Raw genomic sequence first — 26,545 nt, 5'->3', positions numbered from 1 at the left:
TGTGTCTGGGGAAGAGCAGGTGAGAGGGGCCTTGCTGTGCTCTCTGCTCAGTTAAGCCAGACTTGCATGTGACATCATACAGAAATTAGCAGCTCTAAGGGCACACACACACCCACAGGTATGCAGGCCTGTGGCACCTGCAGGAGAGATGCAGAGCATGGTGTGGCTTTGGTTCAGCCCAGGTAGCTGTAACAAGACCCCTCTCTGCTAGGTGGGAATGGCAAGGATGATGCAGCCATCATCCATCCATCCCTGGAGGAGCAGCGCATTCAGCCATGGTGCAGGGGGTGCTGAGACCTCAGGGGAGCAGAGGCTGCTGTCAGGCTGCAGGAGGGCTCAGACTGGGTGTGCCAACAAGTGACACAGTGAGGGGGAGCCTGTAGCACAGGGCTGTGTCACTGAGGCACTGCCTGCCTTGTTAGCCCTGGAGATGAGCAGGCTCCTCCCAGGGGTTCCTCCCGGTGAGCTGAGCCAGGACACAGCACCCTGCTGCTTCCTCTCACACAGCCTCCTCCAGATCACTAAGGGCTTCAAAATAATGGTTCAGGGGCAGCCTTTCCTTAGCAAAAAATAATGGTTTAAGCTAGTTATAGTGCAGATTTATTGTCTCTCTTTGCTGACATCGGGCTCTATTTGCTCATAAATTAGTTCCAAATTGAGTACACTGAGGTTAAGATCACTGCTGGCCTTCTCATCCACATGACTGCACACATAACAATAGGAGTTTGGCAGATGGCAGCTAAAAAAAGCAAATTCTCCATTTTATAATCAAATGGGTTTTTTTTTAAGATGGAATCTGTAGTATTTGTTGTTTCAGTAACTAAAATGATAAGCTAGAAGACTTTCAGGTATTGTTTCAAATGCTCCAGCTGATTCAATACACTTGTTGCTGTGCATTCTTGTTTCATGGGTTGATTAACATATTAGTTTAAATGATTTGTCGAAGAACTGCAGAGTAAGAAAGATCTAAAGCAATACATTAGGAAATAGATTGCTACCAGTAGTTTTTTAAAGCATTTTTTTGTGCATTTCTGCAAATGTTTGTTGGTTCTGGAATTTCAGTTAATCTAAGTTCAATGGATTTCTGTTCTAGTATTTAGGTTCTATGCTGGTAAAAGAGTTAAGAGGCACAGAGTCAACACAGGATGCATGTGCAAAGATGAGGGTAAGTTTGTAAACCTATTCCTTCTCTGTTGTAATAGTATTAAATAACTGTGATTGCTTGGGCTGTACCCTTTTTGTTTTTGTAATGTACTGTTACCCTTTTCCTTTCCTTGCTTTTACATTGATATTCAATAGGGAATCTATTCTGTTTTATATCTTAATTTGAAGTAATACCAAAATTTAAAGAGAATTTTTTATTTTGCATGTTGTATCTAACAAAAAACCCCAAAGGTTTGTGTTATGTTTCTCATGAATCTTTGAGTATGTTTCAAAGTACTGTCCACACAATTAAGCATGCCCATATTCAATTGTTTTATAAACAGAATTTATAGCTTTTATATGATAATCTAGATTGATTTTTCAATGTTAAATATGTAGTAGTAAATATTTAACATGTTACCAAGCATATTGGTTTTTACATATGGGCTAATCCAACAGTTACATAATGCTATGGATAATTTTTACTCACATGAGTATTTCCTTTAATTGTTAGTTACTTATATGCTTTTTGATTAAAGGGTGAAGTGGGGTCTAACTCACTTTCATCTCATGGTGGAAAAGAAAATAGGTTTCCTTCAGACTGTTAAGAATATGTTTTTCTGTGGCTCTTTGGCCTGATACTGGTTTGTAGAAAATTACAGTAGTCTATCTCCAAGAAACATTGCTGCTGGAAATGCAAAACAAGCCATAGTCTGATTTATTCCCAGCTGTAGTTGTAATAAGAATACACCTGTTCCCAGCAATGGTGAACATATTATGGGCTGGCATGACTAATTAATGAAGAAAATAATTGTTTGCTAATCTACCAAACCTGTACAATTACCCAGATGAATGAGCAAAATCTTTTCTTCTGTGTATCATGAGTCTCTTATGCAAGATGTCTCTGAGCACTAGAGGTGACATTCAGACCAGAAAGCTGGAAGATGTGTAAAATTCATGCAATCAGACAACCATTTCCTGCTGGTTACATGTGTGCAGCACACAGACTTCCATACAAGCTGGTTTAGCTAAGGGCTGGCAGTAATTCACGATTATAGACTGCCTGAAGATCTGAGGCTTTTCAGCTAATTACATGCTAATCATTCCTTACCTGGGCTTAAACTCCTCTGAAATAAACCCCAACAATTTGACACAGAGGGATCTACAATCACGTACACGTGTGCTGGGGAATTAATAGAGCCTGCAGGCATGCCATCTTCCAATCCAGTTTTCAAACTGTCAGGCTTAGCAGTTTGATTCTTCAGGCATATGCATGTTCAGAAATTAGGGCAGAATTTGGCACTCTAGTAGCATATGACAACTTCAGTAAGTTTTCTGACTGAACTAGGAGACTTAACATCAAAAAAGGCACTCTAAATAATTTATAGGCATTTTAATATATATTTCTATAAGTAATAACTTTGGCCAATTAAAATTATACAACTGAAAAAATGAAGTGTTTGAAAATAGATTTAATTTAAAATACACATTTCCTATATAAATAGTGCAGTTGCACTAGTTTTCTATAGTGCCATACAGGATACTTATATAATAGTGTGATGGGGTTTTATGTACATTTGTTTTTTACATTCTCTTTTGAAAAAATTGTTCTGTGAGAGTGTTTATTTTGTGGTTTGAGGTTTTTTTCATTGCAAAGATATTTGAATAAAGCAGTTTTTAATCAGGATTTCATCTATTCTTTCTATGTATCCTTTTAATCATGTTCCTATTCAAGTCAAAAGCAAAAATGTTTGACTTAATGGGAACAAATTATTATTTTAGCCTGTTTCCCAGTGAGAAAAATGTATATTTTTCCAAAGCTTTCTCTCTCTGGATGTCTCCTAAAAGTTTTTGTCAGTGAATTGGGAGTCCAGGTTGTCCAAAGTCATCCTGAAATTTTGCTGTGATGTTTGTTACTGTATTTAAGTAACCTTGGGTTGTCATTGAAAAGCTGGTTTCTGTTATAGTTACATTTTACTTTAAATGTATTGAAAGGTACATTTCACTTACAAGAAAGAGAAGTGAAAAGTTGAATGTATTATTTGTCTGGCTCTCAGGTACTGAATTCTTTACACTTGTCCAGTGTCTCTAGAATCAGCAAGACCTTTACATAGGGTTTACTATTGTGATAGAACAACATTTTTTTTATTCTGGTATTTTATTTGTTATTCCATGCACATATTGCAAAGCTATAGCCTGCTGCAATCTGAAACATGTTGGGTATTGGGTCAGTATGTCACATATAAACTTGTACCAGGTGGAGGTCACTCCCCACAATTTTTTTTAATCTTTCTGGACTCAGCCACATAATGGCTTTATGGAGAATGTATGCAATTAGGTACCTAATTTTTCTGTCAGTGTGGCTTTTGATTCTCCATCTTTAACCTAATGCTGCTCTCAAAAATGTTGACATTCACTGAATGTCTTGCAGTCAGCAGGTGCACAAGGATGAAAGAAGTGTATCAGTGAAAAAAAATCTTGATCTTCCTTAATCATTTATAAATACAGGGAAACAACAAAAATGACATGTTTGCTGACTGCAGATCCCTCACTGTTAGTTGTAGACGCTCCCAGGGCTTTCAATTATTGCAATTGATGGTTTTGGTTCTCCAGGGAAGTGTCATGTGGATATCCCTTGTGTCTCTTTGCAGAGAGGCTTACAGCAGCCTCCTTCTTACAGCTTAAAAGTAAAAGGAGAGCCTAAATCTTCTATAATGTAAAAAAAAACCACCAATAATAATAATAATAATTAAAAAAAGGAACAAAACAAAAGAGCGACAACAAAAAAGACCTGGGAACCTTTACCTTAATAACTCTTCTTGGAAATCCACTGTGCTTCTCAGCATTGTGCAGCAATGTGCTCTAGCAGGGCAGATGATGGATTTGTTTGGGGAAAGTCATGCAGATGCAATAGCTGGAGCTCAACACTGGGGTCAAGGTTATACATGGTTTTTTTCCCCCATCCAAACTGCAGAATCATGTAACCACGCAAAATTATGGATATTTGTCAAGAACTTGACTTTTCTATTAATATATTTGCACTCCTTTATATTTTGCAGTTTCTTACTTGTTTCCAGCTATTTTCTCTCACAAACTCTCTCTCTAGTGGACAGCACTGTCTCCTTATCTCCATTTCCACCCACCATAAACTGACCTTTCCTACTTGGAGATTAAACCTTGCTGTCCTGGCCAGAATAGATTTATTAATTATATTTGAGAGATGCCTTCAAGAAATTAAGAGTTCATTTTTTTCATTGTGAAATAGGAAATACTGCAAGTTGAGTTTTCAATCAGATTGGTGCCTTCATTGCAATTTATCATAGGAACATGAAGGGAGAATAATATGTGTTTGCATCAAAATAAAGGCAAGGGTTAAAGTTAATTTGATCTAGAAAGAGACTTGTTCTCTACAGAAGACTTAATTTGGCATTTACACATCAGAATTCCTTGACAGGTGGGAAGGGGATTGTTTTATACTTACTGGCATGAGCACAGCAACAAGGTAGATTCTTTCTTTGCAGCTGTGTTAAATCACTGATGTTGCATAGATCCAACTGAACTGTCTAAACCAGGCAAATATTTACTGCCGCAGAAGGGAACTTAAATTTGGTTCTGGGATCCTGCCACCTTCCTATCATATTTCTTTTTAAATATTTTCTTGCTAGGAATAGGTTCTTAAATTTCAGGTCAAAATTCTGAGGAACCAGCAATATAATTCTGTTCACAAAGCAGGTGAAATGTCTTGCTGACTTAAGACCAAAATGTCAAAGTTGGAGTTGCTATAAGATCTGATTCTCTTATCTCTGGAAAGTGAAGCAGAGTTGACTCACTGAAAACAGGCAGCATCTGGGGCCTTTCTTCCTCCTTTCATTTCTTCTTATGTAAGGAAGGAACCGAGTTTAGATGGCAATCTCCTTGTTTCTGCTAAACCCTTTCTTGTTTTTCAATCTCTGTTTCATTTTTCCTCCAAAAGTAGAAGTCCGCATATGCCTCCTGGTGAAACTCCCTGGGCAAATACCATGTCAGCATCAAACACTATTTTGGGATTTAGTTTCTTCAGTCTCTGCTCTTTGGAGACTTGTAGCTCTGCCTCTCTCTTGTGTGGCCACTGCTTTCAGAGGGCCTACAGTGGAACAGGCACATGGATCTTACTCAAAAGGAAAAAATAAATAGTGGTGGAAGATCTTATGAACATTCAGTCTCTATGCACATCCACATCATGCTGTACCATGTGTTCAGAGAATTGTATGTCTTTGAATTCTGGCTGAAAGGAATCTCAAGGGCAGTTGGAATGCAGAGGAATGTTCAGAGATATTGCAAAAGAAAAAAATATCTCCCTCTCAACTAGGTGCATTACCCCAGGTGCAATGCACTGTTCATATTAACAATGTAGCTTGGAGGCATCCACTAATTGGAGAGCAGTAAAGAGTTTTGTACCACGAGGATTGCAGATGTAGTTTTATTCCAAGAAGTGTTAGATTATGTCAGTAATGCATTTTTAAACTTTTTGGACAGAGAGAAGTTAGTAAGTATTTGTTAAAAGGCAGATCGTATAATTGTATGTAAATTTGCCTTTGTTAAAAGGCAAATTGGCTTCAAAACTTACTGGTCATGTGTGGACTTAAAACTTTTATTTCAGTTTCATCTCCTGCATGATCTTGTCAGAGTGATTCACTCAAGCTCCTCTTCCCCAGCTGGTCAAGGGAGATGATTGTCCCACTTTACTCTGCGCTGGTGCAGCCTCACCTTGAGTCCTGTGTGCAGTTTTGGGCACCATGCTATGAGAAGGAAATAAAGCTGTAAGATAGCATCCAAAGGAGGGCCATGAGAATGTTGAAGGGCCTTGAGGGGAAACCTTATGAGGAGCAGCTGAGGACACTTAATCTGTTCAGCCTGGAGAAGAGGAAACGGAGGGCAGCTCCTGCATGGCACTCTGCAACTTCCTCATGATGGGAAGAGGAGGGACAGGCACTCTTCTCTGTGGTGATCAGTGACAGGACACAAGGGAATGGCCTGAAGTTGTGTCAGGGGAGGTTTAGGTTGGGTATTAGAAATAGATTCTTCACCCAGAGGGTGTCTGGGCACTGGAACAGCTCCCCAGGGCAGTGGTCACAGCACCGGCCCCACAGAGCTCAAGAAGGGTTTGGGCCACACTCTCAGGCACAGGGTGTAACTTTTGGGGGCGGCCCTCTCTAGGGCCAGGAGTTGGATTGGATTCAGTTATTCTTCTGGTTCCCTTCCAACTGAGATTTCACTGATTCTGTGAACTATTTAGTAAAGTTTCATAAGCCTTAAATAAATACCAGACTTACTGGTATGATAGTAGGTGGTACTAACACATGTTTTAAAATGTGCAGTCTGATGCCATTTAGAATTAACAGTTGCTACCAGTTTGGGAAAATATTCAGATTCTTATAATGAAGTGAATTCCAATACATAATTGGATAGAGTTGCCAGCTAGAATGTTCATATCGATATTAAAAATCAATATAGGGCTGAAGATTCATTTGCAAAAGTAGAAAGCCAAGATGAAGACATAAGATTTTACAGGTTCATAAACTTTTACTTGGAATTTATTTATGTATGAGGTTGTTAGTGACTTGTCATAGCTGAATAATATTTCTTTCCTGTGTATTTGCAATATCAAATATAATTACATATAAACCTAAAAGTAAATCTCTTTTATTTTGGCCACTGTATGAAAGCTGAGTAATCCAGTTATAAATGCATGTATAAGTATATTGAAGTGGTCAACATGGCAAAGTAGAAGTACCAGTGTATTCCCTTTCCTCTTGGCAGAAAATAAATAAATGAGATGAAAGATTTTCAGAGGGGGCTGTGTTACACCATGTGCTACAGTATATCAAGGGAATTTGTTAACATCTTACTTGGACACCATTCTATGTGTGTTTCTGAATTTCTTATTCAGCTGCTTTGTGTGGGTGTGTGCTCAGAGATACCATGGTTTGTTTGTACACTGCAGGAGCATTCAAAGGTGTTGAATTATTCTATGTATTGTTGAAGCAATACATAGAATAATTAATGCATAGAATAAGGTATTGAGGTACAATCCTGTCTTGAAAAGGTTAAAGGCCCTTCAGGGTTGCAGGTTTTGTATTTGCTTTTTAAAAATAGTGTGAAGCCTCCGATGACAAATGGGAGGAGGAAATGAAGGGCAAAGAATCAAGTTAGTGTCCACAGAGAACCCATCTCAGGCTCATTCGACTCGTGTCTGTCCAATGTAGGGGATAGCTGAGAATGGGTTTGTGATTACAGTAGCCACTAGTTTATATTACTTTAAATAAACCACTAGTTTATATTACTTTATTAAGTCCTCTGCCTCTTAAGTCATTGTTAACTACCTAGATTTGTTAGGCATGCTGGCAGGGTGGATCTCAAATTAGTTGGATTTTATTTTATATTCTAAATGAATGTCTAGAAGTCCTGCACAGCCTTTAACCCAAAATCAATATGCAAGTGGAAATGTTTTACTTACTTAAGACAATTTGTAGTACTACTATAAAATGAAAGTAAGTTTAGGCTCTGGATAGGAGAGTGATTTTTTTTTTTCAGTGAAACTAAAGAAAACCCATGAACAAGATGAGAAGCAAGATTTCACTCCCTCTCTTGCTCTCTCTAGCACCACTGCTCTTGCATCTCTTGGTGACCCATTTCAAAAGGAGAAATTGGGACCAGCACTGTCCAAGCCTATGCAGGGTTTTGCCACTGTCCTACATAACAGCAGCAGTGGGTTCAGATGCAAACTCAGAACAGTCTTAAGTTCAGACCTTTATTGTAAAAGCAGTCACTGTAGTAACCAGGTAGTCATGCAGAGGGTACCTTCTACCTTCTTCCACTCAGCTGATCTGCATTGTGGGTGCTGAGGAGATGAAGCAGCTTCATTGCAGCAACTGCATCAAAATACAGACAAGACTGGTACTCCAGATGTTCCTTGTTCTGAAGAGAAAGATGCTCTGTGTCTTTTGAGAAGTCTGGGGAAGCTGCACATATGTCACATTAGATTTAGGATGGTGTTACTTTCTTCTATCTTGCTGTATATGCACACAAGCCTGTTTTATGGTTCTTGAATTATACATGGCCTGCTTTCACGTAGTCATTTACCTGTCTGGCAGCAAGGATTTCAGAGGTGCACCAAAGCTCAGTCTCTCTGGCAGTGCAGCCTGTGCAGCACAGAGGCTCCTGCCTGCAGGAGCAGTGCACCCATGGAGATGGGGCATGCACATCTGTCCTGAGGTAGGTGACCAGCTGATCAGCAACAGGCACTGGCAAGGAGCCTGGAATAGGCTTGCTGTTCACCCAGGTGATTCTCCTAAAGAAGTGTATTGAAATGAAGAGCCAGTAACAGTCACAAACAATGGAGTTCATAGGAACTATGACCAGTTCCAGGCTAGTGAGCACTGCCCTAAGACAGTGTCCTGTCACTATGATTACTTCTTTGTGAGATGAAATCTAATCCTGCTACTATGGTATGAACATGCCTTGGAGCATGAGACCATATGTCAGCATGCACATGACATCCAATGCCAGCCTTTAGCTGTGGCTTCTATAACTTTGGCTCAAGTCCATATGCTTCCCATAGAGACACCAGATGGACAAGAATATTTTGTCATCTCATTGTGTCCTCATGGAGTTGGTACAGTGGCTAGAACGTGAAAAGCCTGAGGAAAGGGAATACTGACTCCTGTGTCCCACCTTCTTCTCAGATTCTGGGCACAGACATGGGCAGAGATGCCCACTTGGCCTGCACAGAGGTGTGAAATGTCTGACCAAGAAATCTGTGGGACTTCATCTCAGCATCCTAGAATTCAGAGCCAAAGCACCTACAGGGCCTGAGCAAAAGGTATTCATACCGTATCTCTGAATTCATTCTGGCAGACAACTCTTTCATTAAAAAGAAAGGAACAACAAGCAAATAGTGTGAGCTCACCATGACAACGTAAAACTGTTGAAGCCTGGAGACTGCTTGGAAATAACAATTATCTGGTGGACCTCAGTTACTGTATCACTGAGAGTCCAGCCAGGGAATAGAGCTGCATGTTTTTCTTGATGGCACTGTTGTAATAACAAAGGATGTTATTCCACTGCCCAGCTGTTTGTTTCAATGAGAGTACAAGTGCAGAATTGTTACCCCAGATTCTACACTGGACTGCAGTGTAGAACACCTTCCAGCACAAAGCCTGGGGTTTGTATGGTTTGCAAGCTGATGAGGAATAACCTGTGCTCCTTACCAGCTGAGATGGTTTGGCTTAATAAATTACAAATGTCCATCAGTCTCCGATTCGTTTCCTAATTTTCCAGCTGTAATTTAATAGCATCTTGATGAACTGTTTCACTCAGAGACAGTCTTCTGGCAGTTTGCAACCCTGATTAAATACTAGAGGTCAGGTCTGGTCAAGACAAACCCAGGTGAATGTGGAGCAGATGAAGATGATTAAATTACAAACTAAAGGTCTAGAGGAAAGAGGTAATGAATACAATGTGGCCTGGCCAACAGGATGCTTCACCTTTATGGCAAATACCAGACAATGGGAATTATACTGAAAAACTAAAATATGTGAACTTAGTACCTGTGTTTGTATAGCATGTTGGAAAAAAGGAATTTTGCTGTTAAGAAGGCAATGAAGGTAAATACAATAATCAAAATAGAAAAGAAAGCTCTCTTGTGTGTAGGTGTTGGACTAAATTGAAGGGACAAAAGGTGAATGATTGCTGCCCCGCCAAACGATTAAAGTGATATTGTCATATTTGTGACTATTTTGTCTAGTATGAGCATAGATGGGGTTTATTGCTTGTTATTCTGACAGATGTATGTACTGCAGGTTCTGTACAGTCACTGTCATGCTTTCTGTGCACTGAAATTGAATTTTATTAAAAGAGCTGTTTAAAGATCTGTTAAAGTGACACACATACACACACAGGTAGCTGCCTGCTCTACTTTTGGTAGGGATACCACTCCACTAAGTTCAGAGGCATGCAAATCAGATTAGTGTCTTTCTTCAGAATTTGTTAAAATTCTTCAAGAAGTTTTATCATTTAAGCTTTCATTTTTCAAAAGTGGCGAGCATTCTGGGTGAAAGGAATTTTCTATGGGGTAAATTGACACTTGATTGTTGTCTCAAGTCTCGAGTCATTTGATACAGAGAGATCCAACAATCCTCTCTGTTACACAGATGGGTGGGGCTCTCCTTGAAACTTTAATATGAGGTCTTAGCCTGCATGGACACTAATTGCAGAACATAGCTGGATCTGTAGCTTTGAATTCTATGCTGACAGAAATGGAGCCTTGTTTGATTCTGGGAGGATCGAGAGCCAATAAGGAGACAAGATCACAGGGGGTTTTTTGTTTTAAGTTTCTGTTTATTTTATATGCTCTCTGGTGTTAGCATTGCCTATTTTTTCAAACATATTTTTTAGTTACAGTTTGTATTTTCAAGGTTCTATCTCTGCTTCTGTGGGCTTTTCTTGAATAATACAAAGCCACCACTGTTACTTTTGTTCAGCTGCTTTAATGATCTTCCTATGTGCCAGTTCTAGACTTCTCAGTGTGTTTACACTCTCCTTCTGTGTGCTGATGTTTCTTCATGTTTACCTGTGACTGTCAATAGTTCATTTCCTCTCAGGAAAATATTTGACTGATCTCTGTGATTGTTTGCAGATAATCCCATAAATAAGCATTTTCAATTGAATGTTACTATAGAAAAGTCTAATGTGTAGAATAGTCTAGTCCATCATTGTTGTCAACCTTAAAATAATTCAAATCAGTTATAAACTATTATGCCAAATCTGGGAGTTTTGTTTTGTTGGTTTTGAGGTTGTTCTAGTAAATTTTATCTGTAAACCAAAGAACTTTTTTTTTTCTGCAGAGAACGTAAATCTGCCCCAAATATTTTCCCAGTCTGTTCAGTGGGAAATATGTTTGCTGTGTGCATCACGCTGAAGGCACACAGAAGTAGACTAGCATAAAAGGAAAAACAATCTTATAGGAGGGCATGAACTGTAGGTAGGAGAACCTGGCACTGAGGGAATGCAGAATAAGCCTCAGTGCTAATTCATGTGTATAGCAGCTTCCCGTAGCAGCTGCACTGGAAGTGCAGACAGCCAGACTGACAAGATACAGCACTGGGCTGACAGATTGACTGGCAGGCCTGGCGGGCTGCAAGGATACCTCATGGCACAAATACAGCTGCAAAGAAGGGAAAAACAGGGAAATATTTCTAAATAACAACTAATTGCAGCAAAGAAATGGTACTACAAGAGGTATTGTCCTGTTGATTCTTACAGCTGGGAAGGGCAGGAGAAGGGGAGGGAGGCAGCAGTAGATTTATCAGATAGATGTCCTAAACACACATGTTTTGGGAAACACTGGTTACATGACTGGTCTTTTTAATCCTGGAAAAGTTACTTTATTTTCTTCCCATTGTGATAGAAAAAAAAGTAGAATTTTCACTATCCTCACAACAAACTTAAAATTATTTTAGTTTTGTAACTACAAGAGAGCATAAACCCAGAGCACAACTGTCTGAAGAAAAAGTAAAATATTTATTTAACTTAGGTATTTAATCAGAAGAAGAAAGCACTGTTATTGCAATGCAACACAACTCTAAGAATAATAGTATCTTCGTTTTGATTTCAGAAGTCTACAGAACAAATGAAGAAAGTACCAACTATTGTCCTGTCTGTCTCTTACAAGGGAGTCAAATTTATTGATGCCACAAATAAGGTATGTGCAATTATTGAATATTACCTTTTGTTTCTCACAACTAGGACAAATAGTAATACCTATGAAGGCAGAGTCAGAGAGGGAACAGATTTGCACTTTGTGTTTTCCTTCTCCCTTTTTTTCCTCTCCTTTTTTCCTTTTCCTCTCCTCTCCTTTCTTCTCTTGCCCAAAATGGATGTAATGTTATTGTCATTCTCCAGAAACTCAGTCTGGAGAGCAAGTGAAGCAGCTTTAATGGCTTATTTGGAGAACATTGTGTCCAGCATTCTGCTCTTATATGCAAGCTTATCATAAAAGATGTGCAGCAGAGAGCCTCTGTGGAATCCTTTACCATATTCTTTTCTACACAGTTCCATAAATATGTAGAATATGTATATGTGTGTGTGTGTGTGTGTGTGTGTTCATTAATATAATTTGATTTTTAAGAAAAACTGTCTCAATAAAGAATAAAGAAGCAGTTTTATCCAGGGCGGGCCATTCTAAGAATAAGGAACACAAGCCTTGAATGTCCTTTCCAGACATTCAAATACCACTGTTTTCTTGATGCTAGCCATTTAACTACCTGAACTGCAGCAGCTTCTTAATAGTTGCTATTCCTTTTTTTTTCATCTTCCTGTAGGGCAATGCTCCTGCACTTTGTCTCTTACATTTCTAAATACATCCAAATCTTTAAAAAACCCCAACCAAAACCACAATAGCAGAAGTTAAGAGATCAGATAACTCAGTGATGGATAGAGCAATGGATTATTGCTTAGCCAAAGTAAAATGTACAAACTCTGTAAAGAGAAGTAAAGTAATGCATTAATTTCTCTTCTTTGTATGTCTAAAATGGCAAGGAAATACAATCCATACTTGTGCTTTTATATGAACGGGAAAGAAATTATATTTTCTGCTATGTGAATAAAACTGACTAAGCAATACAGAAAATAAATCTGACAGCCCAGCTACCTGACCAGGTTAGTAATGTATATAGCAGCTTTGTGCTGCTGAACATTCAGACCACACAGTACACCTAACCCAGCATCCTTCAAACTTGCCCAATCAGTTTTTAAGTTTAACTAGAACTGTGTTGTAAGTGGTGGATGGAAGCAGCTTTGTGAACTTCTGCTAGAGTTTGGAAGCCATATTTAGAGTTAGAAGATGGCATAATAGGAAAATTGAGGTGAAATTACTGTTATTTCAAGTCTGGCATGTTTGCCAGAGCAGAGGAGCCAGGAATTCCTGTCTGCTCCTTTTTCCTTCCATTGATTCAAAATTGAGCTTCTACAACCCTCATTCCTTTTATGTTCTCTGATGTATAGGGCATAAATCAGGATGTTGTAATGCATTAACTCCAACTTGGATAATACTGATTTCAGCTCTTAAATCTCCTCTGTAGCATAAAGGATGTAACTGCGGTGTCCTTAGGTTTACAAAAAATCCCAGGAGAACAAAAGGAGCTTCTTGTGTCTCTTTGCACAGTGCATAGAGTCTTATGTAAGATGGAAAGCTGAAAGAAGGTTGGCAAATTGCAGTAGTTGACTCTAGATGTCCCACTGAAACCTAGTAGTGCAACAGATATATTTGATGGAGTTAAATATGCCACAGTCCAATGTTTTTTCTCAAGCAGTAGATTGTTTTCTCTCCAGTTCAGAATTTGCACTGCCTTTCCCTTCTGTAAAAACCAGCTAAGAGCCTGCAACTCTCCCAGAAGCATTGTTATCATCCTTCTCCACAGTGTGCTGTTCCCAATTCCTTCAAGACCCAGACAGATTAGCCCTGTATAAGGTGAGAGCCTGTCCAGACCTGTACTGCTTCCATTTGAGCTTGGAGCTGACAGTGCTGGGCACCACTTAGCAAGAAGTGCATTGTTTTCAATGACAAAACTAGCTGGCAGTTCTGTGCTTGAAAACCCGGCTCTCATGGCTGCTCATCCTTTTCCTTTATGCCACCAAGCCAAGAATTTGTCCTCCCAGTCGTAGCAGGCAAAGTTTCAGGTGAGGAAGGGGCCCTGACCTCATTCCATGACAGCTATTTCAGTGGCGCCTCGAAGTTTGGCGTGACACCATTTCTTTGCAAGTGAGGCCAGAAAGAAATTACTGCTTAGGAAAAAGCAGACTCACAGAATTTTCTTGTGGCTCACAGCTCACCCTAACTTCTGGGTGATTTCTGCCAGAAGGGAGATTGGCTGGCATGAGTTAGGCAAGCAAAAGGAAGGCTGCTTAGCAAAAACCTGGTCTCTCCAAGGTATTTCCTTGGCAGAACCGGAACTGACTTTCAGCTTCCCCACTTTTTGAGAAGCACTGGAGGTTTCTCTTGCCAAACTGAAAGACAATTTTTAGAACAACTGTGCAGTGTCAGTCAGTGTCTGAGGAATGTACCCAGAACAGGAAGCTGGTTCATAGCCTTCTACTTCCTACAGAATAAGTCCATGGTCTACTGAAATGTGACAGTAGGACACAGTAAAGGCATGCACTGAAAAATGTTCAATTTTGAAAGGAGATCACAGAGGACATCCTAGAGTTGCTAGGAAAAACCTCAATTTCACTACCAATTTCTATCTAGAAGATTTCATGTAGGTATACTTTATATTATTCAAAGTAGATTTGATATGTGTATGTTTCTAAAATTCACTTGATTTAAATTTAAAACATGAAAATAATTAATGCAAATCCCTGTGTCACCTAGAAAAAGTTTCAGCATAGCAGAGCTCTGTCCACATATGCTGCATAAATTCAGGTGATTACATTGTGGCTCATGATTTGGCATAAATACTTCACATATGATTTTAACACCTTCCAAGCTTGAATTCTTTCTGCTTTCTGAACTACAATGTTCAACACTACATCAATGACAGTGCATTACAGCTCCCTCTGTGGATATCTAAATCCCTGGTTTTGGTATAATTCTAATTCTCATCAAAATCTTTATTGAGGGTAAAAGTTATCAATTTGAGAACAAAGAAAATAAAATGCTTCAAGTAACATAAAAAGCAAGCAATTGTTGAGCAGAGATTATACATGTCATTATAAATTGGCATATATTGAAACACAAGTACTGGTTTTGTCATCTTTATGAATAATGCATTAAACAGAAATAATCAAGTATGTTGCAACAATTTAAGAGGATTATTTCTTTTCTTCAGTAAAGTTTCCTTATCTCGGTTTTTCCATAATTTGAAATTTGGTATGCTTTTTATTAGGATTTTTCTTAAGTCATGATTTCTTCAATTAGATATGTTAATACTTCTTTTCATTAACTTGGCACCTATGTGCAAGGGGGAAAGTTGCCACTTAGCAAATGAGAGAAGATACGGCAAAGCATCTGAAGTAACTTAGTTGCATGTATTTAAAAAAAAAAAAATTTAAAAAAGGAAGTGGAGGAAATGAGGTAGGAAGGAAAGGAGAGGGGTGAGGGAAAACCAGGTATGCTCAGAGATTGTTTTAACTTGGACAGATGTCACCATGGCAGCAGCAAGCGGTGGCTGTGTGAGGAACTGGGACACTACAGGTGTCACCTGTTCCATGAGGCAGTAGTGATGTCATGCTGCAGCAGGATATGTCACTGTGGGCTTTTGTGGAAATGCCAGAGCTACAGCCAGCAGGGCTACAATTCAAGAAATCATATAAACTAACCCCTAAGTAAATTCCTATTCAGCGAATCATTCTTCTCTTTAAACAAACCACTTGAAACCTGTCTGTTGCTGAAGGCCTCATCATAAGCCACTCTGCTGTATCTTCTCTGGCTTCATGGTTCCCTTGGCCTGAGCACAGTAATTATATATCAGCAGTTTATGTAATGAGTATTCATCATTTTCTCCAAAGCTTTAAGACAGCTTTTTTTATTCCATTGGACAGACATGTCCCCCCTCTCTCCCAGTAGTGTACTGTAGCTTACATTGGCTGTTGCAAGTAGTGTGGCTCAGTGCATGAACAGTTTCATTTTCCCACATCTCTCCTACAGGATGCTGCTGTCAGTAAGTGGAGATAAGCTGTAGTTACCATTTTAGTAATCAGAATCCTTTAAATTTCTCACAGTTTCAATTTTAAGGGGTGTTTGGTGGGGTTTTTTTCCTCCTGAAGAACTATAACTAAAATTTGTCAAATAGTGTGTGCAAAAACCTGGCCATTGAGCTTGCTGGGTTTCAGCAGATTCCTGTCTGTCAGTAGACTGAAACAGTGTCCCATTTTGATCTTTATACAAAAGCCCAGAACTTCATAAGATGCTGGTATAGTGCTTTGAAATTGTATCTATTAATACAATTTCGAAGCACTATATATCAGCATCTTATGAAGTTATGTCCTGTGTGCCAGGAAAGATGTCTCTGTCAAAGGAACCTGAATAAACTGCAAAGCACAAGTGGTCTCATAGGGAAGAGTCTAGAATATAATGGTTTCCTACCAGACAATTGGCAATTGGAGAGGGTCAAAATTCCACATACCTGTGTAAGATGTCACATGGGGTATATTAAGTCTCCTCTTATTAGGACATTTCTGAAATACTTTGGTACAGTAGATCAATGCAAATGTGAATCTAAACCTGCACCTTTTTAAATGTAATTCTTAAATTGATTGAAAATATTTTTTTTAAACAGAATATTATTGCTGAACATGAAATCCGTAACATTTCCTGTGCTGCACAAGACCCTGAAGACCTTTCTACGTTTGCGTACATCACTAAAGACTTGAAGACCAATCACCACTACTGCCACGTATTCACTGCGTTTGATGTGGTCAGTTGATAGAAGATACTTCATTTAATAGTTCTTTCTATTCATAATACTTACTTAGCTCTGTTACAACAGTTTCATGATGTGTTCGTGGTGATTAATAGAAGGCATCATTAATTTACCCCAGGAAAAGATCAGTGTGAGATAGCAAAGGGGCATTTCTGGAGTCGAGCAAGGATTTTCTTTGATATCTCATTTCCCAGTGGAAATAAGTCACCTCTGTCACCTCAGCCATTAACTGTAAACTTAGTGAGTAGCTTTTCATGCAAGTCTGGGCATGTAATTCTCATAACCTAAGCTACAATCCTAAGGCTTCCAAAAGTTTGTAACAAGTATGTTTGGTCAGCCATTCTGAAATCTCAGTACACACCAAAAGATTGCCTTTATTTTCAAAGTAGCAAATTAATTATTTAATTCCTATTTCCTTGTTCTGCAATTCTTGCCTACATATCTCGAAATGTTACTTCAGCAAAAGTCCTTTTAACTCCTGTTATATTGATGGAAAATTAGTCATTTCTTCGTATACTTATATTTTTCAGGTGGGGACACACAAACTATTGTGGTTTCAAGAAATCATGAACACATACCAATTAATCAGTTATGCAGTTTTCAGCTAAATTTGGTGAACTAAGTTCACCAAATTTATAGTCCAAAACTTTCAAGGAAACTTACTCTTTGAGTTGTGCACAAGAGAAATTTAAAGTGCTATTAAAACTTCAAACTCATTCAAGAAAAAATATTTTAATAGAGTATAATGTGCATGAATTCTTGAAACATGCTTATATGAATATAAATAAGTTAAATCAAAAGAACAGGGTACCTTGAACTGCAGCTTTTTATTTGGAACTGGGAAAATAGCAATAATGTGTGGGAGAATTTAAATAACAAGATGTACAGGTAGGTTAGAGTAATTCTAGCATTTTGGTTGAGTGCTTTTGTTATTTAAATTCTCTGCTGACATTTTAGTATCCACAGGGAGTAGGAAAACTTTGAAATTGTGTTAAAAATAGATAGAAAATGATCAACAAGATGCTACATTATATAGGTTTTAGTGATGTGTGAACAACTGAAATTAGACTGATTGAATGTGAGGTTATTATTTCTCCTGGTCTATTTAAATTCTACTTAAAGGTTTTGAAGTACTGCAGTTTCATTTGTAGGTTTAGTAATCAAGCAGAAATATGGACTCAGGTATTGCAGATGAAATTCATCTCCTTTTTTGGAAAGGGAAGAAAAGTGATCCAGGAATAATTACATTTTGCCCACTTCTGTACTTTAGGAGGAACATTTAATATCCCAAGCACTTTAAATGGCTATTTTTAGCAATATGGAAACTTTACTGTCTTAAGTTAGTTTTCTTCTGCAACCTAATCCTCAGCTGAGTGTTACCTACTCAAATATCTTTTTGTGTTGGTTTTTTTTTTTCCCCTCAGTAGCTAGCATTTTTGATGCAAGTATGAGCTCTATAAAACCTAGCTAGATGCATAAAAACTATGCTAGATGCAGCTATGAGTGCAAGCACAGTGTGAATTAAATTTTCTATTTAAAGTCTAATGTTAAACTGATTGTCCCATTTGCTAATAGAAACAATTCACCCCATTTGCCAATGGGTAGAAGTACAATCATTTTAAGATAATTAAGGTTTAAAATGGTAGAAATACGCAATAAGATGTAAGGCATTTTAAACCATATATGTTTTGGTAATACAATATATGCAATGTTATGAAAAAAAATCACTCTCTTGGGTTCTTCAGTTTCTCAGGAAATGTGGGCAAGAATAAATTATTTATAGGTAGGGAAGTATTTTAGTGTAGTGACATGCAGCCACAAGCATTACTGATACTATTTAGGAGTAACTGTACATTTAACTTTAACTCAGAGTTCAAATTCTACAATCAAAATTGCAGAAACATGAGACATTATTAAAGAATATTGAAGGGGAAAAGGGTTGAGGGAAGAAGAGGATTTATTATTTGGGAAATTCCTCAAACCAAGTTTATTTACTTATGGGGTTTTTCCCAGATAACTTTTTAAAAATTTCACAAGGTACAGTTTTAAAGCCCTCCTTGCCTCCATTTGCAGACGTCCCTTTGTCAAGGCTCTACCACAGTATACAATGTATGAAATTTATGTGCAAGTTATGGCTCAGTTTGCATTTCAAATATTGAACAGAACAGTGGATGTTCTATTTTATTTGCTATATTTCAAATATTTATTAACCAGAGAAGCAGTTACATGCTTCTTATGGTTTTCAGGTCCCAGGCAGTCCTGTTTTTTTAATTTTACAGACAACAAAGGAAAACAGATAATAGTGGCTTTATACAAGATGCAGGACTTAAACTAAATTATGGCTCAGTCTGGCAAACTTTCAATCTGTCTCTGGTCCTATCTCCCGAATTTTCAGCCTTGTCTCAGTGATCTTTTTGTGTGCCAAGCTGGGTGGTGTATTTTCTCAGTCCTACTAGTACTGCAGCCTGCATATTCTGCAACAAGCCATTTCTACACCTTGTCTTGCTGATGTATTCCTCAGTAATATTAATAATATCCACTGCAGACAATCCCATCATGATATAGTACACTCTCTTACTGTCACAACAGCTGATTCCAAAGACATCTCTTTTTAGAATAACATTCTTATCCCTCTTAAATTACACTCCATTAGAAATTATATTATCCTCTACATTTTTAACAACTATACTCTGTTGCTCTTAATTCCTTGGCCAGCATTCTGCTAAAAGGCAGAGCACTTTATAACAGGCTCTTTAGTTTTCCTTTTATTATTCCACTGGCAAACTGCAGCCTCAGTGTTTTTCAATTCTGGACAGTTTCCCTTGAAGTTAAAGGGGAGATAATTTGGAGACTACAGCAATCAAATCAGGCATTTTTATTTGGGAAGCTATAAAATTTTGGCTGGCATGCTGTTGTGACTGTAGTTGTAACAGCAGAGAGCAAGTCCCAGTGCAGGAGTATAATTGTTTTCTGTCTGACCTAACACAGAGCAGAACTGGCACCTTTATAAGAAGCTCTTATAATGAGCAAAATATGCTGAATTTAGCCTGTATTATATCGGTATACATGAGTGATAAAAAAGGAATGGAAATTCTTCAGGGAAATTAAACTATAAGGCATGAAATACAATGCTTGTCCATTTAACTTTGCTTTAATGATTGAAGGAGCTGAAAATAGTGTAATTCCTAGTGAATTGCATTGCTTTGTAGCTTATGCAAACTTAACAGTTAGACTTGACTAGTAAAGACATAACTCATTTTGAAAAAGCATCAGGGAATTTTAAGGGATTGCCTAGGTTCAAAAAATGCAGAATTGCTTCCTACTATAGACTATGGAGATTGAGGAAGGAGAGAGTAACATCTGAATCATATCAAAGATTTATGAATTATTCCAAGGAGACTGTAGGACATCATATGGAGGCAAGCCAACAGGCTTGCCTTTGCTCTGCAGGGGTTCTAAGGATTATTGCAGAGTTAGTAGCCCAGGAATTTTAGGCTCTAGTAGAAGCCTAAAAATAGGCTCCAGTAGGAGCCTGAAAATAAATATACAAAAACAAACCCACAAACTTGAAGAAAAATTACCATAGGACTTCAGTTGCCATTTAGAGTAAGGTCAAATTTGAAACTCCCAGTTGCTTTTTCATTGATGTATAACTGTACTGAAAAGATATTTATATCAACCCCTCTGATAACTCATTCATGCTTTATAAATATTTCAACAAGTTTTCTTCACCATATTTGAAGAAGATCTAAAATATTCCACCTATAACACTGGCATAATAGCCTAACTTTTTTGGTTATGCCCAGTAACCTCCCTTCCCCTTGCTAACAGGAGTGTTGTTACACAACTGCTTGAGCTCAGTTTTACTTCTAGAAAACAAGCCCATGAGAAAGTTTCCCCGGGACTTGCAGCACACACTGGAAGCAGTGCACTGACTGCGCGCACAGCTGCCTCGACCGCATCTGTCACTCGGAGTACGCACTTCCAGCCTTGGCTCTTTGTCCCTTTGAAAGCATCACACCCAGGCTGCAGCTCTTCCTGTGCTGCTTGGTGAGCACAGAGCATGCCAAGGCATGTGCCCAGGGAAGCAGCCAGTCAGGCTGCTGGCTCTGGAGGAGGAAGGGTCAGCACCGGAGTTCTGAAATAGAGCGAGGCCGAATGTCACATTGCAGCAGGGCAAGAGGGGCTGGATCCCGAGAACAGAGACATGGGATGAGTTGGGAAGGTGGGAAGGTTAATGTACTTGTTCTGAAAAGAGATGGCAACACACTCACCCACTCATGTTTTCATGTTTAGTAAGACGTTTTCAAGGGGTTTAGAAGTAATTACTTTCAATACAATAAATTAGTTTTAGATCATTTTTAATCAATGAGAAATCAAATGACAGATGTAAACATCACAGAGACTGAAGAGCCTATTACCAGCCTGATTTTAATTATTTGCATTGCAAATCACTACCCTACTTCATGTATCTGACAATAATTCAACCTCACCTCATTTTTAACTGTTTCTGTTTTGTTCCAGAATTTAGCTTATGAAATCATTCTTACACTAGGACAAGCATTTGAGGTGGCCTATCAGCTTGCACTACAGGCACGAAAAGGGGGTCATTCCTCAACCCTCCCCGAAAGCTTTGAAAACAAACCCTCTAAACCTATTCCCAAACCACGCGTTAGTATTCGGAAGTCAGTGGTAAGTAGAAGGTAGTAATGCATGCAAAAAAATCCGAAATTCAGCTATACAGTTAAGAGTTTATATACTAGAAGCTGTACAAATAAAATTACTTTTTGAGTCAGAAATGCTCCATCATGCCACCTCTGCTCATCAGCTGGCAGGGTTGTGTCACCACAACACTGGCAGCCATTTCAAATAACTGCTTTTTTCAGATTTCTCCAGATTAAGATGTTGCTTGGTTAGTCTTGTGTCTTATAGCAATTACTGAACTTTAATTAATTCAGTTTAATCAATGCATACCTCTCAAACTCTGCAGTTTCATGGACTTTCTTAATCTATCACCTAACTTGTTTTGTATACAATCACGGCATATGTATCCTAATCAATTCACAAATCCAAATCAATTAACAGTTATCCTGTCAGACCAAGCAACTTCTTTTCTTTTCTTACCCTTTTCTTTTTTCTTTTGTTTTTGGTTTGTTTTTTTTTTTTGGTCTGGGATTCAATATTCGTTTTCAGTATTAATCACAGACTTCTAAGAAACAAAGCTCATTGAAGCATACGTATTGATTGCCATAAAAGTGCCCTCCTGAAGTGCAGAGATGACAGAAATATTCTTTTACAGTAGACCTTTTTAAAAAATTATGAAGACTATTATAAATAAGTGAGAACACAGGCACAGGGTGATTTGGGAGGGAAAGGAGAAAAATGACCGCACACTGTATCATATTCACTGACTATAACGTGAGAACTGTACTCTATGACACTTAATTATTGGGTGAGGGGAAGGGAGGGGGGGAAATGTATGACTGTACACTTTGTCATCCATTGCCACAGAATCTTCCTCCATAAAACTTTAAGTAGAAACATTTCCTGATGCCATCGTCTGTCTCATTAGCGAACAGACTTCTCAGGATGAAGTGTGGCTTTAATGAACTATGATACCCTATAGCTTGGGGGTAAACACAGCTCTGATCTCAACAGGAAGAAGAAGGCAGCCATGAGTACATGGGAGTGTAGACACCACCATACTTGCTGCTGTACGACTTTGTCAATTCGGGATTTGCCCTGTTAGTTTAAAGAAAAACCCTCTGCTCAAGCTGCCGTGCACGGAGATGGTAACCCGTCTGTATGTTTGCATTTGTCTTAAAGCAGATAGATCCATCCGAACAAAAGACTCTTGCGAATCTACCCTGGATTGTTGAACCTGGACAAGAGGCCAAAAGAGGCATTAATACCAAGTATGAAACTACAATTTTCTGATACAAAACTGTCCCCCTGTTCCTTGTTGTGCCTTGCACGCCAAGCAGTCACAGCACAGCCTTTCCTTTATGGCAACGTTTCAATCCAGCAGAGAGGAAGACTGCACTGTATGAGTGGCCTTGTAACTAACAAAAAAGGCTGACAGTCATTTCTGGTGATGTTCTTCTTCCTGCAGCACTGACTGAAGAATGATTCTATATGAAGACTTTTAAAATTAAAGTCCACAAGAGGAGTGAGAAACCTTATTTTTCGTGCAGTTCTCCCTTGTGACTCTGCCACAGTGCTTTCTTTGATTTCTTGTTTTAGAATTCTACTTTTTAAAGGAAAAAAAACACAAAATGTCTCTAAACTAATACTAATGCTGCCTACGAGTAGAGTATTTGATTGGGTTTTTTATTTAAATCTTGGCAGTTTTTAATTGAAATAGAACCAGAATTAATAAATAGATTATTTGTGAAACCACTGAATTCATTAATAATTACTGTGTTGAATAAAGAATTCATTAAAGTGACAAGAAATTAGGCACCCTGATTTCTGTGTGCACTGATTTTATATGTAATCATTGATGTCCTTTGATCCTCTACAGAAATAAGAACCTCTTGCATTGTAGCAAAGGATCAGAGTTTTATGAATGGTTAGAAAAAGGTATTAATAATGCACAGAAAACATTTATTAGATATTTTTATGGAAGAGAAGTACTATAGGAAAACATATGACTATTTATGGAAGGAAGCCAGATTAATTATGAGAAATATTGTTTATTTTAAAGTTAAGTAAATGACTGCTATTGCAGCATTATGAAAATTATAAGAGTTGTAGCATCAGTGCACTGGATGTTCTGTGTGATCAGTCTGGAATGAAAGTGGAATGGTCATTCTACTACACCTACATATAGTTTATGCAGTTCAACATTGCTATAGCCATGAATTCTGATAGTATTTTTAAAAAAATAATCTCAGTGGTTCTAAAAAAAGTCAAAACCATGGATTTTGCTATCAAGATTTCTGTCACAGAAAGCTTGTTTGGAAGAGTGTTGATAAAATTCTACTGCAAAACATTTTCTAAATAAAAACAGCAAGAAAAAGAAAAAAATTCCAAAGTAATAAAAATGTTTTCATGAAACAAAATAATTAAGCATTTGCTTAATATTTGGTTAAATGAGATTTACTTACTTTTTCTTTAAAGTGTTTTAATTTTTTTAATGTCTGTGGAGTATTTGTATAATACCATGATGTATATTTATGTAGAACTGAAATTATAACAGTAAAAATATCATTATAGGAGAAAAATGACATTTTAACGTATATTGTTCTTTCCAGTCAAATTGTGAATCATTTTGAAGTTCATTATAGAGATATTGATAAATTGTGTGGTTGTCTTAATGTTTTTTTAATTATTATTTCATATCCAGCTGAGGTTTTTCAGTTAGAATCATCAGTTGGTATATTCCAAAAAATGGATAATTGAACTTGGTTTAAAACTGATAACTGTATATGGTTTAGTTAAACCTAATCATAGCGCTGAGTGATGACATCCTTTTAATACAGTATTCAATTTACTTGAACAAAATAGTTCCTTGTACATATTTTTGCTTATTCACTGTTGATATGTACTTAGTCAACTGACGGTAAAAAAAAAAAATAACACTAAAAATATGGTACCAAAAGGAAAATTGTATAGGAGAACAGTAAATAGTAGCCTCACTGCAACAAATACTTATGTAAATATGCTTGGGCTTCCAGTTATAAATTTTGTAATTTTGTCATTTATTTATATCCTATAAAAGCACACAAAATAAAAGGAAGTTGTACAGTCCCAGCTTTGTGTATCATTTTATCATTGCTAAGGGGAATCAGGGGCCTGATGCAAAGGATACTAAATCAGTGAAAGATCCCCACCCTGTTTCACTGATTTCACTGGGCTTTGGATCTAGTACCAAGGAAACCTAGGAATTGCTGTGGAGAGAATTTTGGTTTGCAATACAGATTTTGTTTACAGATGGTAAAAACATCACACTTTGAAGTCCTCAATTAACTGGTTCTTCCATGCTCTACTCAACTGCTGACTTCCCATATTTAATCACACCCTGTAAAGATTTGTGCGGGAGTTATGTTAAAACACATTCACTTGAGGCACATAAAGTACAAATGGGCCAAGTTTTCAGGGTATTAAAACTGGGGCACCTCTTATGCAGCTGAGTGACCCCTAAAATTAAAGGATGAGACAGGAGCTGCAGCAAAAACTCTGAGCAGATGTAAAGGAAAGGTGTGAAACAACAGGAAGAACTGCCACCTTGCAGGAAGAATTTGATCTAGGTTCATCAAAGAGATGTCAGGCAGGTAAGGTGGCACAGGAAGCAGCTGAACTCATTTGGGGGAGATAATTGGGGCAAGAGGGACTGACGATAACTAGCAGGACTGATGAAAGATGAGACAGATGAAAGATGAGACAGATGAAAGACTGGTAGTGCAGAGAATTGAGTGTGAAGGTTTTGGGACACAGGCAGTGAACAACTGAAGCCCCCACAGCAGGCAGATTTAAACTGGAAGGAAAGATAATAATTAACGCACATCAGGCACTTCTGTATTTGCAGAAACCTGGGATTTTTAGAAGGAAACATATCTGTCTACTCACCAATTCTAGTGTAAGCCAGTTGGAGAGAAGTCCATGGGGTCTCCTTAGCAGGGGACAGTGGTTCAGCACTCCTTTCTTCAGATCCAAAAGGACTTCTACAAACTTGCACTAATTCAAAGGAGATACCACTTGATCTTTTGTCTTTTTTGGTTAAGATGACTTCTCATTTCAGTTCCTGGTATTCTGGAAGTGCATAGGCATTAAGGGGATAATGGTCAGTCTTAAGAGTGAAGGCAGGGAAAAACCAGAGACCTCCATAAGATCACAAAGTCAGGAAAATTGCTGTTCTTGACCTCTAGGGTAAAAGGGAAGCAGAGGCAGGTCAGCGAGGGCATATGAAAAAGCTGGAGCATTTGGATGCTGGAAAACCAATAGTTAATTCCAATGGCTGACTTAGAGTGGGAAGGTGGAGAACAGGCAAAAGAAGAGAGCTGATACAGAAGTAGATTGCATTTGACATGAGAAGGTAAAGAAAATTGAAATCCAAATGAGATGTGGGCGACAAAGGGTCTTGAGAATTATGTGAGTAGTGAGGTCTCTAATATGCTGTGAATGGGTGTTTTGTGTTGCTCAAAGAATCACTGGCAAAGGTATCGGCTAAAGCAGGTTTAATAAAAACATGAAAGTGCAATGAAGTTTATTTGTTAACTACATAGTTGAAGCACACAGAGAAAAATTGGACTAAAACCTAAAATCAATCAAACTCAAAGGAGGATGGGGATAGGAAAAAGTTAAGGATGGAAAAGCGTAAGGATAAAAGGGAATGAGGGGGACCCTCCTGCTGAGCCACAAAGTTCAGAGTTGATGTGTTTGCCAGACCTGATTAATGGCTTAGGCCTCAAGTTTTTAACAGCACTTTACTGACAGCCTAATTTAAACAAGTTAAGTTTCTTTAGAAATTACAATGAGCACAACAGTAATACACAGGCCTACCTTATGTAGGAATCTAATGTACTTACGAATTATGGAGATCAGCACTCACAGAGCATGTGTGTCCCGGTTTTGGCAAGGAACAGTTCATTCTCTCACCATTGCTGAGAGGGGCAGAGCCTACAGGTGTGTGGGTGTGGCTGGGCTGCTCTTCTAAACCATCCACGTCATCATGGGGGAACATGGTTCCAGGTGGAAGAGAAGGTGAGCCTGCAGCAGAAATGGCACCATTTTGTTCCTCTTTTCTGGAGGAGCAAAGCCGTGCCCACAACCCCTGGGGTGTGGACATGGAGCAGGGCAGTCAGTGCAGTCAGTGTCATGCAGACAATCTGGGTGGGAGGTTTGTGCATCCTTGTTTCTCATTGGCTTGGGCTTGGGGAAGGAGGACACCAGCTGCGGGAGCATCTGCCACACCTTTGTTTCTGGAAGAGTGTGTAGCTGCT

The 26,545-nt window shown here is 38.3% G+C and overlaps 1 protein-coding gene across 1 annotated transcript in view; it reads left to right on the top strand.

Annotated features, from left to right (window-relative positions):
• ANKS1B (ankyrin repeat and sterile alpha motif domain containing 1B) overlaps positions 1–24,353 on the top strand; it is a 417,422-nt gene extending 393,069 nt beyond the window's left edge. The window contains 5 exon segments of the mRNA XM_036400345.2: positions 1,094–1,165; positions 11,798–11,884; positions 16,458–16,595; positions 21,126–21,293; positions 22,428–24,353. Of these exon segments, the coding sequence (XP_036256238.1) occupies positions 1,094–1,165; positions 11,798–11,884; positions 16,458–16,595; positions 21,126–21,293; positions 22,428–22,538 (576 nt within the window). The 3' untranslated portion in view covers positions 22,539–24,353.
• The last annotated feature ends 2,192 nt before the right edge of the window (positions 24,354–26,545 follow it).

Source organism: Molothrus ater, chromosome 5 (genome assembly GCF_012460135.2).
Source record: "Molothrus ater isolate BHLD 08-10-18 breed brown headed cowbird chromosome 5, BPBGC_Mater_1.1, whole genome shotgun sequence".
Lineage (NCBI taxonomy): Eukaryota > Metazoa > Chordata > Aves > Passeriformes > Icteridae > Molothrus > Molothrus ater.
This window is presented reverse-complemented; position numbering and strand designations above follow the sequence as displayed.